Source organism: Lepus europaeus, chromosome 3 (genome assembly GCF_033115175.1).
Source record: "Lepus europaeus isolate LE1 chromosome 3, mLepTim1.pri, whole genome shotgun sequence".
Lineage (NCBI taxonomy): Eukaryota > Metazoa > Chordata > Mammalia > Lagomorpha > Leporidae > Lepus > Lepus europaeus.
Window position 1 is genome coordinate 143,336,937 of NC_084829.1, and position 14,582 is coordinate 143,351,518.

Here is a 14,582-nt window from a genome sequence, read left to right on the forward strand (position 1 = left end):
TAATCCATGAAGAGTTTTATAAAACCTATGGCTCAGAGAAGTTGAGTGAAGTTTCCAAGGAGAACAAGATGGTTCATTGCAGAGCTAAGGCTAAAGGCAAGATCTCTCCCCTTCATGTCCAGGTTTGCTAAAAGAAAATGATCTTAGAGGGTTTTAGAGAGCCAAGGGTTGGCATCCTTTCCTCGTTCATTTTAAGGCAATTTTTAATGCCAAATAAAATAATTTTTGCCATTTCTTCTGTTTTTCAGTATTACCTCATGGCCAACTCTAATTTACCATACATATAGAGTAAGGGAAAGCATAACTCATCACTGTCCTTCAAGCAAATCCGGACATAAAGTTGAGAGATCTTGGTGTTAGCCTTGGTTGTGAAATGAACCACCTATTTCTCCTTAAAATAGTCACCTAACTTTTCCAAGCCTTAGGCTTTGGAAAAGACATTTGTAAATGACAGGCTTCTTTAATAATTTCTAATTAATTGCTTAATAACACAATTGTCATTACGTTATTAAGGAAATACCATAGTTAATTTCAAAAATAGATTTGGCTTTTCTTTTTTTCTCCTCAAAAATGTTCTTAGTTTTGCTTTCCAGAAATTATCTCAGAGAACTTAAGAAAATCAAGTTTTCAAAAATATCGCAAAAGGATGCATCATTCGGGCTCATCATACAGGACGCGCTGTCATCTGCAGTGCCTCTTTGCTGGCTCTCATGCTCCGTGCCCAGTGCCCACCATTGGGAGAACTCAGACCCCTTTGTTCCCTCTGAATGCTGAGGAATTCATCCATTTCCACACTCACAGCCACGATAACAATTGTTGACAAACCAGTCCCCAGACTTTCTTGTTTGAGGTTAAACTCCTCCTTCTGAGCTGCTTAAGGGAGCTTGTGTCATTGTCTGCACCTTTGCATACCACTTTCATTGTGATTAAAGACATAGCCCTCTTCTCAGTGCCCAAATTAAAAGCTCATCATTTTTAACTCCTCCATTTCTGTTTCGCACACCATAGCAGTCTAGAATATTACCAATTCCTCCTTGTTGGGCAAAACTGTCCCTTTTCTTCAGATCTCCATCAACAACTTGGATTACTGATGCCTTTATTTCCATGGAAATGGTGTCACTTTATATTCTCCCAACATTTTTCCCTGGTCCCATTCTCTCTCCTTCAAACCCATTATCTTCATTGCTGCTGAAGTTTTTTTTTTTTTTCCTAAATAATAATATTAAAACAACAGCAATAGCAAGGCCTTTCTTGCTTCAATCCTCCTTTGTCTTCCCATTGCCTACAGGGCCAAATCTATAAATTGGATTAGGAAGCTGGCCTAAAGGCCAACCTGGGAACTAGCTACACTGTACACCACCCTGCCACATACCCAGGGAGTCAGTCACATCCTCCTTTTTACCCACTTTCTGCTTCACACATTCTGAATCATCTAACATGCACTTCTCTTCCTATTTTTGTACCGCTCTCCCAGTAGATTGTAATTCCATGAAGGCAAGCACTTTGCTGGTTTGTGCAGTCATGCAACACATAGCACACAAAAGTATCCCAAGGTAGGTGAGAGAATTTATGTTGGATGAATTAGTCAGTGTATGTTTCTATGGATCTATTCCAAGGCCACCTTTGTTGTGAAGCCCCCCTTTCCCATCCTGAAAAGGATGATCACTCTATTGTGAATATAAAACACACCAAGTGTACAATTATTTTGGCACTAACACATTATGCAGATTGACTCACTTTTATGTCTCTCTTATGTATCTGGGCTGCTTGATGGCAAAGGGCATCTCCTTTTCTTCCTAACTGCCCATCATTGTACCCTATTCACGGCAGACATTCAACCATTTTCTGAATGAATGAATATATAAGTGATGGATTAGATATAGGAGGAAGAAGATTTGATTTGGCCTGGAATCACACACACACACACTCCTATCAATGAGGAATAAGGCATACAAATCCATCCTACATAATCAAAAAGTCTCAAGGATTCTCTCCAGTAAGACATAGATATTCTGTTGGGTATCTGGGTTGACTTTTAGTTCACCATTATAAAATACAATTCAAAAAGACAATGTGCCTCATAAAACAGGTAAGACATAAATGCACCAACTTAAGATTTTTACAGTGACATGGAAAATATTGATAGATTTTGACCTTTCATGAGCTTCTGCCTTTATTATTTAAGAGGTTCTGTTCTTTGTAATGAAAAAAAAAAGTGATTTGTGGATATTTATCATATTTTTTTTACTTTTGTATCTTGAGCAAAATGAAGCAGCAGTTTTCCCAGTGAAATTTCAGGTTTGTGTGTGTGTGTGTGTGTGTGTGTGTGTGTGTGAGAGAGAGAGAGAGAGAGAGAGAGAGAGAGGCAGAAAGGAAAATGATGATTTTCTTCATTCATCACTCAGTGCAGGCTACCCCAGCTTAGGTCTGAGTGAATCCATTTCAAGAGCTCACTCTCCAATGCCTACTCTTTGCTCCAGTCAAGTGATCTAAGAAAACCACTGCCTGTCATCTCACTTGTTCCACGCATTCATATTTAAGGCACACCTCAAGATGGGCAGAACCATTAATAGCACAGAGCGGATGTTGGTACCATCAGAATTTCTTTAGAAACCAAACTGGGAAACTAGAATGCAAGGCAACACATAAAGACTGAACACCTCAAGCATGTAACTGTATATTTATTTCTCTTTTTAAAGAACACTCCTTAATGTAATTCAATATACAAACTTGGTTTCACAGAATTAGAATCCACCATATAGCACAAAGATAACCCAGATTGTGTGTGTGTGCGTGTGCACATGCTCTTGTCCCCCTCCCTCTCTGCTCTTCTGGACCTACAAAGGCTCTTCCCGCTTTCAACACCAACCAACAGCCATCCGGAGTGTTACAAACGTCATCATCCTCCCACGAGTTCTTCTCCCTGGAAAGCTTCTTTTCCAAGTTCCCCCTGAGATAGCCAGGAGTGTGACACACTTCCCTTGTTCAGAAGGAGAAGGTGACACCCCCAGCGCTGATGTTAACCCTGTTCCCTTGTGGATGGGCTGTCAGGAAGAGCTAGGGAGCAGATCTCCATCCCCCTTCTCTGCTTCCACACCCAACCCTCAGTCCACGCACGACCCCTCTGTGGAGACTTGGTTCCAGTCACCATCCTGTGCAGCAAGAACCAAGGAGCCTTCTAAGCCCAGGTCTCCTCCACCGGCAGCGCCCAGCACTGCCGGCCAAGCCACCGGGCCGGCCGATAACCAAGCTCTACACAGTCCCATGTGCTTTGTCACTTTAATTTTTAAAGACACCCTAGCATAGGTCTGTGGCAACCTAGTGTCCAAATGAGTTACATAAAATTGTACCAGTGATGCACTTGTACATATTTACATGGGGTGGAATGTTTTCCCATATTTTTAGATGAGTATATAGATCAACATGTTCACATAAGACCAAATACTTTTAATATTATTTATAACTGATTTATAAAGCTTTGAAAAAACTCACAATAGCACGTTGTTTACTTTAATGCTTTACGGTACTATCAGTTTAAAATCACAATCAGCACTTAAGTTATGGTCAATCCAGCAAACAAGAGACAAAAAAATTTACAAGAGTTAAGAACTGACTGATACACCCTTTATCTTTTTTTTTAACTAATGCATAAGTGCAGAATAAGATACTCTAGTTTAAATATCTTGTTTACAATGTACATTTTTGTTCTAGTTACGCAACAGTAAATCCCATGCTTCACATAGAAAAGCAATCCACAACATTAAGAAAAAATGTACAATTTATGAAACAAAGTAAATAAATATTAGTATTACAGAATCAGAGCTGTACATAAAAGCTGTTCAGTTTTAATCATATAAAAATATGTTTTAGTGCAACCTCACATATATATTGATGCTGTTTTGCTTTACATCATTTAGATCCAAGTGTCCAAAAAAGGAAAGAAATTACATTTATTACAAAGCAGATACACAAATTCTAAAATATGTACAAATTACTGCTAAAAAATGCTTATAAGAATATAAGCAAAGTAAAGAAAAGGCACAGACATCTGTACAATTTTAAAAGTACCAGACCCAATAGGTTAATTTCAAATTTTGTTTTGGTCAGGCTCATGATGACTTCTTAATTTACCTAATTCTTTTGATATAACAAAAGTATATATAATAGCAAACTACTGTAACTTAGGACAGGCATGCTATAAAGTTGATTACCTCTATCTCTAGAAAAACATAAACAAAAAAATGGGAAAAGGTGGAAATGAAAGTTTCCATGCATCTCAGATCAATGAAGTGGGCTTTTCTCTGATGAAGGTTCTTTTCCCTCCTCTGTGCTTGAAGACAACCCCTTACTGCTGTGGAAGTCCGACTGTTTCTCATCCACACAACTCTTGCCGTAAAATGTGGAGTGAGCTAATGCAGTCTGTGATGTCCCAAAAGTGTCCTTTTCACCATCATGCAAGTCAGGGTGCGGAGCTGAGGTACAGGGCTGACCTGGCTCAGGTCCACTAAAGTGTCTAATGCTAACGTGTGCACTTTCTGAGGGTTTTTGGAGGGGCTCCTGCACCCGTGCTGGCTGATCTGCCCCAAGCAGAGCTGCCTCTTCTGTGGCAATCCGGAGAGAGGCAATGGCTTTTGTGCAAGTCTGTATATTCTCCTCTTGTTCCCTCTCTGTGGCATTCAGGCTGTCTTCTGAAGTGCTCTGTTTCATCAGTAGACGAGGAGAGGAGGGAGTGCTTGGTAGACCAGACGACTGTAACACGTGAGGCGCTCGCTTCTCATGCCCTTTGGAAAGCACATAGGGATCCTTCAAGAAGGTCTCCCCTAGAGCTGCTCTCTTTTCCTCAGAGCCCTCCACTGGCAGAGGCAATGTGGGTGGAGGATGTAAACCGGAAAGGGCCGGCGGCATGGAGTGAACCATTTGGATCCCACCAACTGGCACCATGGGGATAGGAGCTCGCACTTGTTGCTGAGAGTGAAGTGGAAGATGACTGAAGACATAGTCATTAGGACCCTCAGGGAAAAGGCTGGAGCCTTGATGTTCATAAGCACCTTCTTGGTCTCCATAGAGACTGAAGTAAGGAACCTGAGGTAATCCTCTTCTTAGATTCTGCATGGGAGACAAGAGAGACACCAAGTTCAGACCTCACTACTATTCATCCTTAGGCCCTGCTATTTCACTCATTCACTACCAAGCAAAGATTTGCTACTTGCTCTCCATCAAGTTTTCATTTTTCAGGACAAGTGTGGGCCTGGCAGTTAAGTTGCCAGTTCAGATGCCTACATCCCATGCAAGAGTACCTAGACCCAATATTCACCTCTGGCTCCTGACCCCAGGTTCTTGCTAATGCACATCCTGGAAGGCAGTAGTGATGGCTCAGGAAGTTGTGGTCCTGCCATTCCCATAGGAGACCTGGATTGAGTTCCCAGATCCCAGGGTCTGCCAGTCCCAGAATGTGTGGGCATGTGATGAGGGAAGCAGTGGATGGGAGCTCTCTGTGTCTGGCTCTTTCTCTGTCTCTTTCACTGTCTGTCTCTCAAGTAAAATTTTTAAAAATTATTTTAAGTGTTCATTTTTCAAAACAAGAGATTTTCTCAGTTGTCTTTCATAATTCTTAAATACAGGCACTGAACCATGAAGAGTTACTTTTGTCTCTTTAGGAAAGATTTGTTTATTTATCTGAAAGGCAGAGCATCAGCAAGAAAGGGAGAAAGGGAGAGAGAGATCTTCCAGCCACTGATTCACTCCCCAAATGACTGTATCAGCCATGGCTGGGCCAGGCTGAAGTCAGGAGCCCAGAACTCTATCCACATCTCTCGCATGGATGGCAGGGGTCCAAGTACTTGGGCCATCTTCCACTGCCTCCCCAGGTGCATTATCAGGAAGCTGGACTGGAAGTGGAGCAGCAGGGACTCTAACAAGCTCTGTGATATGGGATGCTGGTCTCACAAGCGCTGCACCACAGTGTCAGTCCTTTCGTTTTTGTTTTTAAACAGCAGAGTGACAAAGCATTCTGCGTGTTTCCTACTAGGTACAGAGGCATATTTCAGCTCTGTTTTTGTCATAAGAGGGAATGGAAAGAAAAAAGAGAAGTACCAGGAAAAGTTTATTGAACAAAAACCACTAACACACACTAATAATAGATTTTTTTAATTCAATAGGAAATACAAAGATTACCATCTGTCTACATACTGGGTAGATTTTTTTTCTTTCTAAGAATTGATGAGTATAACCAGAGTGGTAAGTCTGAAAATAGCTTTTTTACAAAGTTTTTCACAGAACGATGACAAAATGATGATGAGGATCCAGAAACTATCTCCTTCAAAGTGTACATCATGGCTCTAAGCTCAAGAGATGTTCACTGCAGAAGATCAATTTCTTCATTAGATCACAAATCAAAGTGATCTAAATCTTAACACCAATGGTGGGTTTTAGAAGGAAATCACCCACCAGAGGGATAGTGGACATTTAGTATTTCAAACAATTAACCACTCTCATTCAGCCACATAGCCAGGAACCAAAGATGACATGACTGTGTCTTTTTGTCTGTTTATGCTGGTATTTCCACTGAAATTTCTTCCTGGCAATTAATGAATTAAGTATACTTAAAATTTAGGATAAAAATTCCAGATTTCACAGTCTCAGGCCCCAACCAGCCCTGAAAACAAAGAATTTGTTTTCTATAGTTATTTGTGTAATGAAATACCACTTAGATTGTGAGCTTATCAGGTTTTAATGACTATGATTCATTTGTTTAATGAACTGCCATCTAAAAGGCCCAACTTTCTTTTTTTTTTTTTGAGAACTTAAAATAAAATGGATAAAACTTGCCAAGCATGGTACTAATATAGGAGTGAGACAAAAAGTGTTCTAATTCAGTTCGATGTTTCACTTAACTCAAGGTATGCTCTGTGCCATTTAGGATTCAGCCAGTTCTATTTAAGACTGTGAGACTAGCACAGAAACTATAAGCTATGCATTATCTCTGTACTTTGGGCTGTGGTTGGCCCTTACCCTGCCCTGAGCTACACCTCAGGAAAGAGGGAGATGGAAAGATAGAGAGATCTTCTACCCACTGGTTCACTCCCCAGAAGGTTACAAAGGCTGGGCTGTGCCAGTCTGAAGCCAGGAGCCAGGAGCTTCATCCAGGTCTCTCAGGTGGGTACAAGGGCCCCAACACTTGGGCCATCTTCTGCTGCTTTCCCAGGCTGTTAGCAGGGAGCTGGATCAGAAGTGGAGCAGCCAGAACTTCAGCTAGAACCCACAGGGGATGCTGGTGTCATAGGCAGTGACACAACGCCAGCCACAACACTTTTTTTCAAGGTAGAAACAAATGTAATGGTGTAATCATCAATTCTACCATCACCAGGACCTCGTAAGCACTAGGAAAGGTGGGACTTTTATGGTATGAGTAAGAACCATTTAAATGTTGCACATACACAAAATCTGCCTTACATTGGCTCTGGTTTAGAAAAAAGCACATCTTCATCAAACATCAGTTAAGATGGAGGAACTGTAAATACTACAAAAATCTTGGAAAGTAGCCAAAAAATGTACTTTTAATCACAGTTATCAAAGATTCAAAGCTTAGAGGAAAATGTATTATTTTTCCATTTAACTTTTGGTTGCTGTTCTGTAGTGGCATGCACGTAACCATCATGGAGTCTATGGGGGACTGGAGATGGGGACACAGGAGCCAATAGGAGAGACATGCCACTCTGTAAAGCCACTTGAGACCCCTGACTCCATGTGACAAAGGGGATGACAAATTGTCCTCTAAAACTAGAACAGATCCATCATGCTTTCAACCCAATCATGTTTTCTTTGTGCTCCTAATAACAGTGTCCGGTTCAGAACTGTGTTGGTCAGAAATGCCACCCTAACAATCACAGAGATAAATGTGTAAGCCGAGCTTCCGCCACATCCTCACTTTCATGGCCCCAGATTCCCCTCATCATTCCCACACAAGCTCTCTCCCCCTAGTTACCTCTTGTTTACCTTCCAAATGAACTTGAAATAAATTTTCTCTACTTTGACTTTTACTTAAAGCTCAATCAGAAAAATGCTGCATGGAAAAAGTATGGATTATAAGTATATACATATATACAGATACATACATACATACATGCCCACATACAGACCCATGTATGTATGTATCCCATGTACCAGACAGAAAGCTTTCAAAAAGTTTATGAAAAATGGAATTGAAAGATGTTTATTTGGGTTCAAAAAAAAAACCTTTGAAATCCATGCATATGAAGGTTTTTAAAAAATCTTAAAAAGTGTCTAATGTAAATTTCTGAACTTTGACACCAAAATAAATTCATCTTTCAATGTTATTTTTCATGAACTTTTTGAAATTCCCTCTTAATATTCCCAACAGGGTGTCAACAGAGTCCTTGGAAGCCAATGCTGAGCCAATGCAGTGAAGAGGTCTTTGTCACACATCAGAGTTCCTGGGTTTGAGCCCTGGCTCTGGCTCCTAACTTCAGCTTACTACAAATGCAGAACCTGAGAGGCAGTGGTGATGGCCCAAGAAAATTAGGCTCCTGCCACTGATGTGAGAGCCTCTTGGATTGAGTCCTAGACCCTAGCTTTGACCTCAGCTTAGCCTCAATCATTGCAGGTATTTGGGGAGTGAATCAGCACAGGAGAGCTCTGTCTCTCTTTCTATCCCTCAAATTAAAAATAGGTAAGGCCAGAAATCATAACATTATTTCATCTTCTTCCTTGAACCATATGTAGTAGGACCTCAAAATTATTTACTGGGTGAATGAATAAAGGACTCTTACCTTTCTATTCTATCTAAAAATCAAAACAAACTACAGGGCATTAGGGAAGAAAGAGAAAGGTGGTAGGAATCTTAGTGACTGCATTTTGTCTCCCTCCAGACCTGTTCCCTGGGTCTTTCATTCCAGCCTGAGCCAGAACGTATGTCACACTGGGCTACAAGGACTTTTCACACCACAGTCACTGTCCTGTGGGCCCTCTGTTGATAGTAAGCAAAGAGACAAGGTATTGCTACTAGAATTTATATCAAAAGGATTCCTTAGCATTATTCCAGTTTTTATAACTTCATATATTATTCAGAGAAGACAAAGCCTTCATCTCATAGAATAACCAGGAGAAATATCTCTCACAGCATTATTACTTACATTTTGCTCTGATCACAAGACTCTCACATATCACAGAAAGCTGAAAATCATCCTCTGACCCTCTAAATGACAGGCATGACCCTCTAAATGACAGCATTCACCATGGGAAGTGCCTGGGACCCGATGTTCCCTTTCCATAGAGGATTCCCCTGTCTATCTCTCACATCACGAAAATAGCACATAGGCTATATATTCTCCAAAGAGGATTAAACTGAGTAACAAACCAAAGATGTCATCAAAGGTAAAGTTTAACAATTCTTTTAAATATACAGGTGAGCTGGAATTAACAAAAACATAACAAACACGCCCCCCCCCCAAAAAAAAAAAAAAACAACAACAACAATACAAAAACCTGGTATAAACTCAGGGACTAAGAAACAGATTTTCCAGCAACAGTTTTCTGGGCATATATACAAAAATTAGATGCATTCTTCTAGTCCACTCCTTAATTTCTTTTGTGTAATTTGACTGTGGGTTGCTCTAATTATTTTTCCCCAGTGTGTTTACACTAAAGGAAAGGCCACACTCAATCTAACTGGCCAGTGCTGGAAAAGGAGCAGCAGCGAGGGTGGAAAGACCCCACTAACAGAGCTTGCCAGCACCAGGGCAAGTATTTGACCCTGAATGTGAGGGTTCAGGATCCTGCAGTCAAAGGGATTTACTGCTCTCTATTTATTCTGTGATGGCACAAACTTCAGAAGAGCCCCTCCTTTCAACTTCTGCCAAGACACAAACCTATGGAAATGTGCCTCTTTCTCTTAGCTTGCTAATTTATTATCTTGGCAAATAGATTACATCCTGATGTGCTAGGTACATTTCTGCAGGATGAGCATCATAAGGATAAAGTTGGTACCATGCTTGTAGAAAGGGAGTGGGGAAGAAGGCAGGGGAAAGAGGGTTTAGAGGGAGGAAAGGAGGGGGATTCAGCAGTGAGCTACCTTACAGTTTAAAGGTGATAACCTAAGCCTATGACTAAGGGCAGAGGAAGGTGACAAGAGGGAGGGAGCTGCAGGGAAAAGACAGAGCTGGGAGCTGGCAGTACTTCCTTTCACTGATGCACAGGACAGAAACCCAGAGCAAAGACAGTGCAACAAGGAGAGATGGGAAACAAAAACTCATTGGAAACCAACAGTCTCCAACGATAAAGCTCTCCTGTCTATACTAAGTGCCTTTTTTATCCACTTTTTAAAATCCTACACAAATTGAGACATCACAATCTATTGTGTGCGTGGAATGAAGCAGGACTGGATTTGCATTAAACCTACCGCTCAAGTGCAATCCACAATCACTACTGCTGTTATCTTAATTTACAAGGAAAGCAAGCTGTAGAAATCCCCTTGTTCATTCTCTTTTAGCTCTTCCAACTCCTCATCCTCTTGGGCCCATGCTCTCACTCAACAAATGCGTGGAGTGGTGACAATGGCAAGAAAAGCAGATATGTCTGTACCCTTGATTTATGAACACTACAAGTATCATTCCCTCCTCTCCTGTTCCCTGAAGAGTTTCACATGTCCACTTACCATGGAGCAAGGTAAAGCATATACAAGTTTTTGGAAAGTCAAGGCTAACAACTGGGTCCGAACCCTACCTGGTGCAGAGTATCTGTAATTGACACCTAAATGTCATGATGGGTGTCTGTATGTGCAGTCAAGCCATTCCAAAGGCTTCCCCTCTTTTTATTCACATAGAGGTTCTAGCTCATGTCTATCATTAGTTAAGCTCTGCAGGTCTTAGGATATCCTCATCTATTCCCAGCTGTCATGAAACTCTACGTTAGGAGTACTGCAACAACTGTATTACTGACAATAGCACGAAATAAAAACGTCTTCCTGCTATTTTCACTAGTGAAGTTCACTCCTCCTCATGAGAGATACCCAGGTTATAATACATCACTTACTAGTGTGGTATCATAAGGCTCCAATATGCTTTGACTCATGTATGAGAAAGAGAAAGTGAATTATACTTACAGGAGGCCCCAGTACAATTGGCTCTGCTTGCAAATACTGCCCCAAGGACAATGGCGGGTTATGGTATAAAGCCCTTCTGGGAGATGGTGCTCTTATGGTAGTCAGGTATCTCCTCTCTCTTCTAGGAGACAGGTCTCTTCTTGCCGTGATGTCTTTCCCAGGAGACACTGGCCTCCTTGGGGACAAATGCCTTCTTGGTGAAATATCTCTCTGGGACATCTCTCTTCTCAATGCAGCTTCTTTTCTTGGTGAAAGATGTCTCATGGGTGACAGCTCTCTCCTCGGGGATAAATGTCTCCTAGGTGATAAATCTCCTTTGGGTATCAGATACCTCTTTGGTGAATTATCTCGACAGGGCGACGAGTCATATCCTGGTGAGGAATGGCGACTTGAGGGTGAGAAGTCCCTCGGGGAGGAGCTTGGCTCTGAGGACAGCATGCCCTCCTCGTCCATACCACTAGGGATGTCTAACCTGTCCTTCTCTGGTTCCGAGTCTGTACTTTTGCTCTGAAACAGCCTCTGGTATTCTGTCATCTGAGTATCTTCACATGAGTCACTGGGTGTCATAAGCTGAGTCACCTGAATACTTGGCAAAGTAACCAAATAACTGATCAATGAAGAATGCCCCAGGGAATTATCTGAAGGAACTCCATGGGCCACGGCACCAACATTCACAGGCAAGGAGGAGAATCTCGGAGGCTGAGGACTAGTGCTTCTTGATCTCGTTTTTGGAGTCAAATCTCCTTGGTCATCAAAGTCATCATCATCTTCATCATCATCATCATTATCATCTCCATCCTCACCATCTGATTCCTCAGCATCTGAGAACTGATGATCAGTTGAAATGCTGGACATGCTATGCTTCTCAGCTGCCTTGTGCAAATCCTCCATATTTTCTGAAACAATCGAATAAAGATAATGAAATTAAGATCCACCTGTCAGGGTTAGGAGCCCGGATAGGTCTTATCTCTTTCCAAAAGCTTTTCCCAAGCCTTCAGCCTTGTTATGCCTCTGAGCTCCTACAAATCTTGCAGGGTACTTACTTGACCCTGCATTAATTCTGACCTTTTATGAACCCATTTGGTTTCATCCTCACCCTACCATAAGGACTCCAGAGGAGAACCTTCCACATCAGACACCATCCCACTCATAGAAAACCCTAACAAATGGGTATGGATAATGTCAATAATGCTGCAACAACTCATCTCTCTCCAGGTTCAGGTACAAGCTTATGTACAAGTGGTGCATCTCGGGAGGGCTGGCCCACTCTTGGGTTATATACTGTATGTAGTTAATGATGGATATTTTTTCCAACTAGGTTTCCTACTTATCCATTAAAATATGCTTCAGACTTCCAAATAAGTTTCATAAACCTTAAATCACTTTCATAAAGCAAATACAACTGTATTTTTTTCAGTTAGAGACAGAAGTATTTTCATAGCAAGGCCTTCCCCAACCTCTACCCTGGCCATAGTCACAACTGAAATGCGTTTATTTTTCCTTATCAGGTTTCAAGCAATTCAAGGCTTCAAATTTACTTTCCATGTTTAGTATTTAAGAAAATGAGCTGTGATCAGCTTTTTAAAAACATGAAAGTTTATCACCCCAGCCACAAGGCTCCATCCAATGTGCATGGGGAGGAGGCCAGTCAACTAAATTGCGGTATACCTGCTTCCTCAGTTTCTGTATCTTCCACAGATGTCATTGAGACTCCCAACTCCAGGCATTTTTTCATGTGTGCCTTCGATTTCATATGCTTTGTTAGGTTTCCTAGAAAACACAGCCCAAAAGGGAACATTTGATTCCTAAAATGTAAAGATTGATTCAAAATTCAACACGAAATGAATTAATTTGGAGTGACATAGATTTGTTTCTATCCACCACTACTTGTTCTAACCGTAACAAGAACAATTTGGTTTCTGAAGATATAAATCTTTGAGTGCTTCAGCCCAATTTCAGGTTTTCTTTATTCCAACCCAGTGTTATGTCTTTTCCGGAGCAGAAAGACTCAGTATCCCAGACTTTTTTTTTTTCCCTCAGAAAGGATTTAATCTACTTGAAGGGCTGGCCTTCTGCAACTCTCCATAAACAAGGCAACACAGGCTGGGTCACACACTATTGAGAAATTTCCCAATGCAACATTCTCAACACATCCATTGGACCCCAATCTTTTAGGAATTGATAGATACATTAACCTCCAAGCATCTGCACTGGTCAGAGGGAAAAAAATATATAAGCTAATGTGAGGGTCAACCTTGTAAGTGAATTCAAAGACCCATATAAGAAACTCAGTAACTAGCTTTGAGAATATTATTCCCAGTATGTAGCACATATTTGTCTGGCACATGTTAGAAAACTTTTATGTCAACAAGTTATAAAATACTGGAGCAGCAATATCTGCCTTTTATTTATCTTGAGAGTCATCATTCTAAGAACAAGAAAGGCTTCATATCAAATATGTCATAGTAATACTGATGATATATATGATTATATGTATACATATGTGTGTGTATCTGTAGATTTGTATAATTACCATATGGAATGTGAGAAAATTTAAAAACAGTGATGTGATCACTCTGGATCCAGGGTCTACAACAGGAACATACATAAAATTCTATGCCATATAACTTCTCCTAAAAGATCCAGGAACAAATTCAGTTCTAAGGAGACTTTCCATTCCTTTCTGTAAAACTGTCCCTATTACCTTCTGTGCCCTTTGATGATGCTTTCACAGCATACCACAGGTGCTCTGTTTGTTTAAGTAGGCTCCCTGACAAGGTGGAAACTTTGTCCCCCTTGTAAAAATGTTTATCTCATGGTTAACGTCTTACAGGAACCAGAAGTCTAAACTGGGGCACTGTTGCTTATTATTTTACTTATATCACTTGATTATTTACATGCTACTTGTTATACTTATGAATTTTATGTGCTATTTTGATAACTCCAAACGCAGAAATATTACCAATATGCCATGATTCTTATTTATCAAAATATTATGTGAAATTTTTAGAGTTCAAAAATTTTATACATATGTCAAAAATTCTTGCATCGATACATTAATTACATTTATCTATAAGTTAATGGAAATCATTTGCTTCTGCCAAGGTGCAAGTATGCTGTGCCTATGTATGCTCATGGATGCTAACTACCAAGATGATTTGCTTATTTAGGTTTTAATATTTGTTTCTTCTGTGTTTTTGTCTCCACCCATTGCAAAGAAGTGGTCAGGCTGCGGGCTAACAACTTTAGAGAAGGTTTGCAGCTAGAAATAGGGATGTGAAACAAGCCCACCCTGCACTGGTTGGTTTAAAGCAAGAGTTTCTGAAGTAAAGGATTAGGTCAAGAAGGCCAAAGTAGCAAGGCCATTGTAGCTGAAGGTAAAAACTGTTGGGGTTTCTAGAATATTTGGCTCATTTTAAGATCCTCTCTGTAACTCTGTCTTTCAAATAAATAAAATAAATCT

General features: G+C 40.6%; 1 protein-coding gene across 4 annotated transcripts in view; it reads right to left on the reverse strand.

Annotated features, from left to right (window-relative positions):
- Positions 1-2,670: 2,670 nt before the first annotated feature.
- The window catches only part of HIVEP2 (HIVEP zinc finger 2), a 224,519-nt gene continuing 212,607 nt past the window's right edge, over positions 2,671-14,582 (reverse strand). For all 4 annotated transcript variants that reach the window (XM_062186857.1, XM_062186855.1, XM_062186858.1 and 1 more), the window contains 3 exons: positions 12,788-12,889; positions 11,120-12,015; positions 2,671-5,106 (listed from right to left, as the gene is read on the reverse strand). In XM_062186857.1, coding sequence (XP_062042841.1) covers positions 4,282-5,106; positions 11,120-12,015; positions 12,788-12,889 — 1,823 coding nt within the window. In that variant the 3' untranslated portion in view covers positions 2,671-4,281. The remainder of the gene's footprint in view (positions 5,107-11,119; positions 12,016-12,787; positions 12,890-14,582) is intronic.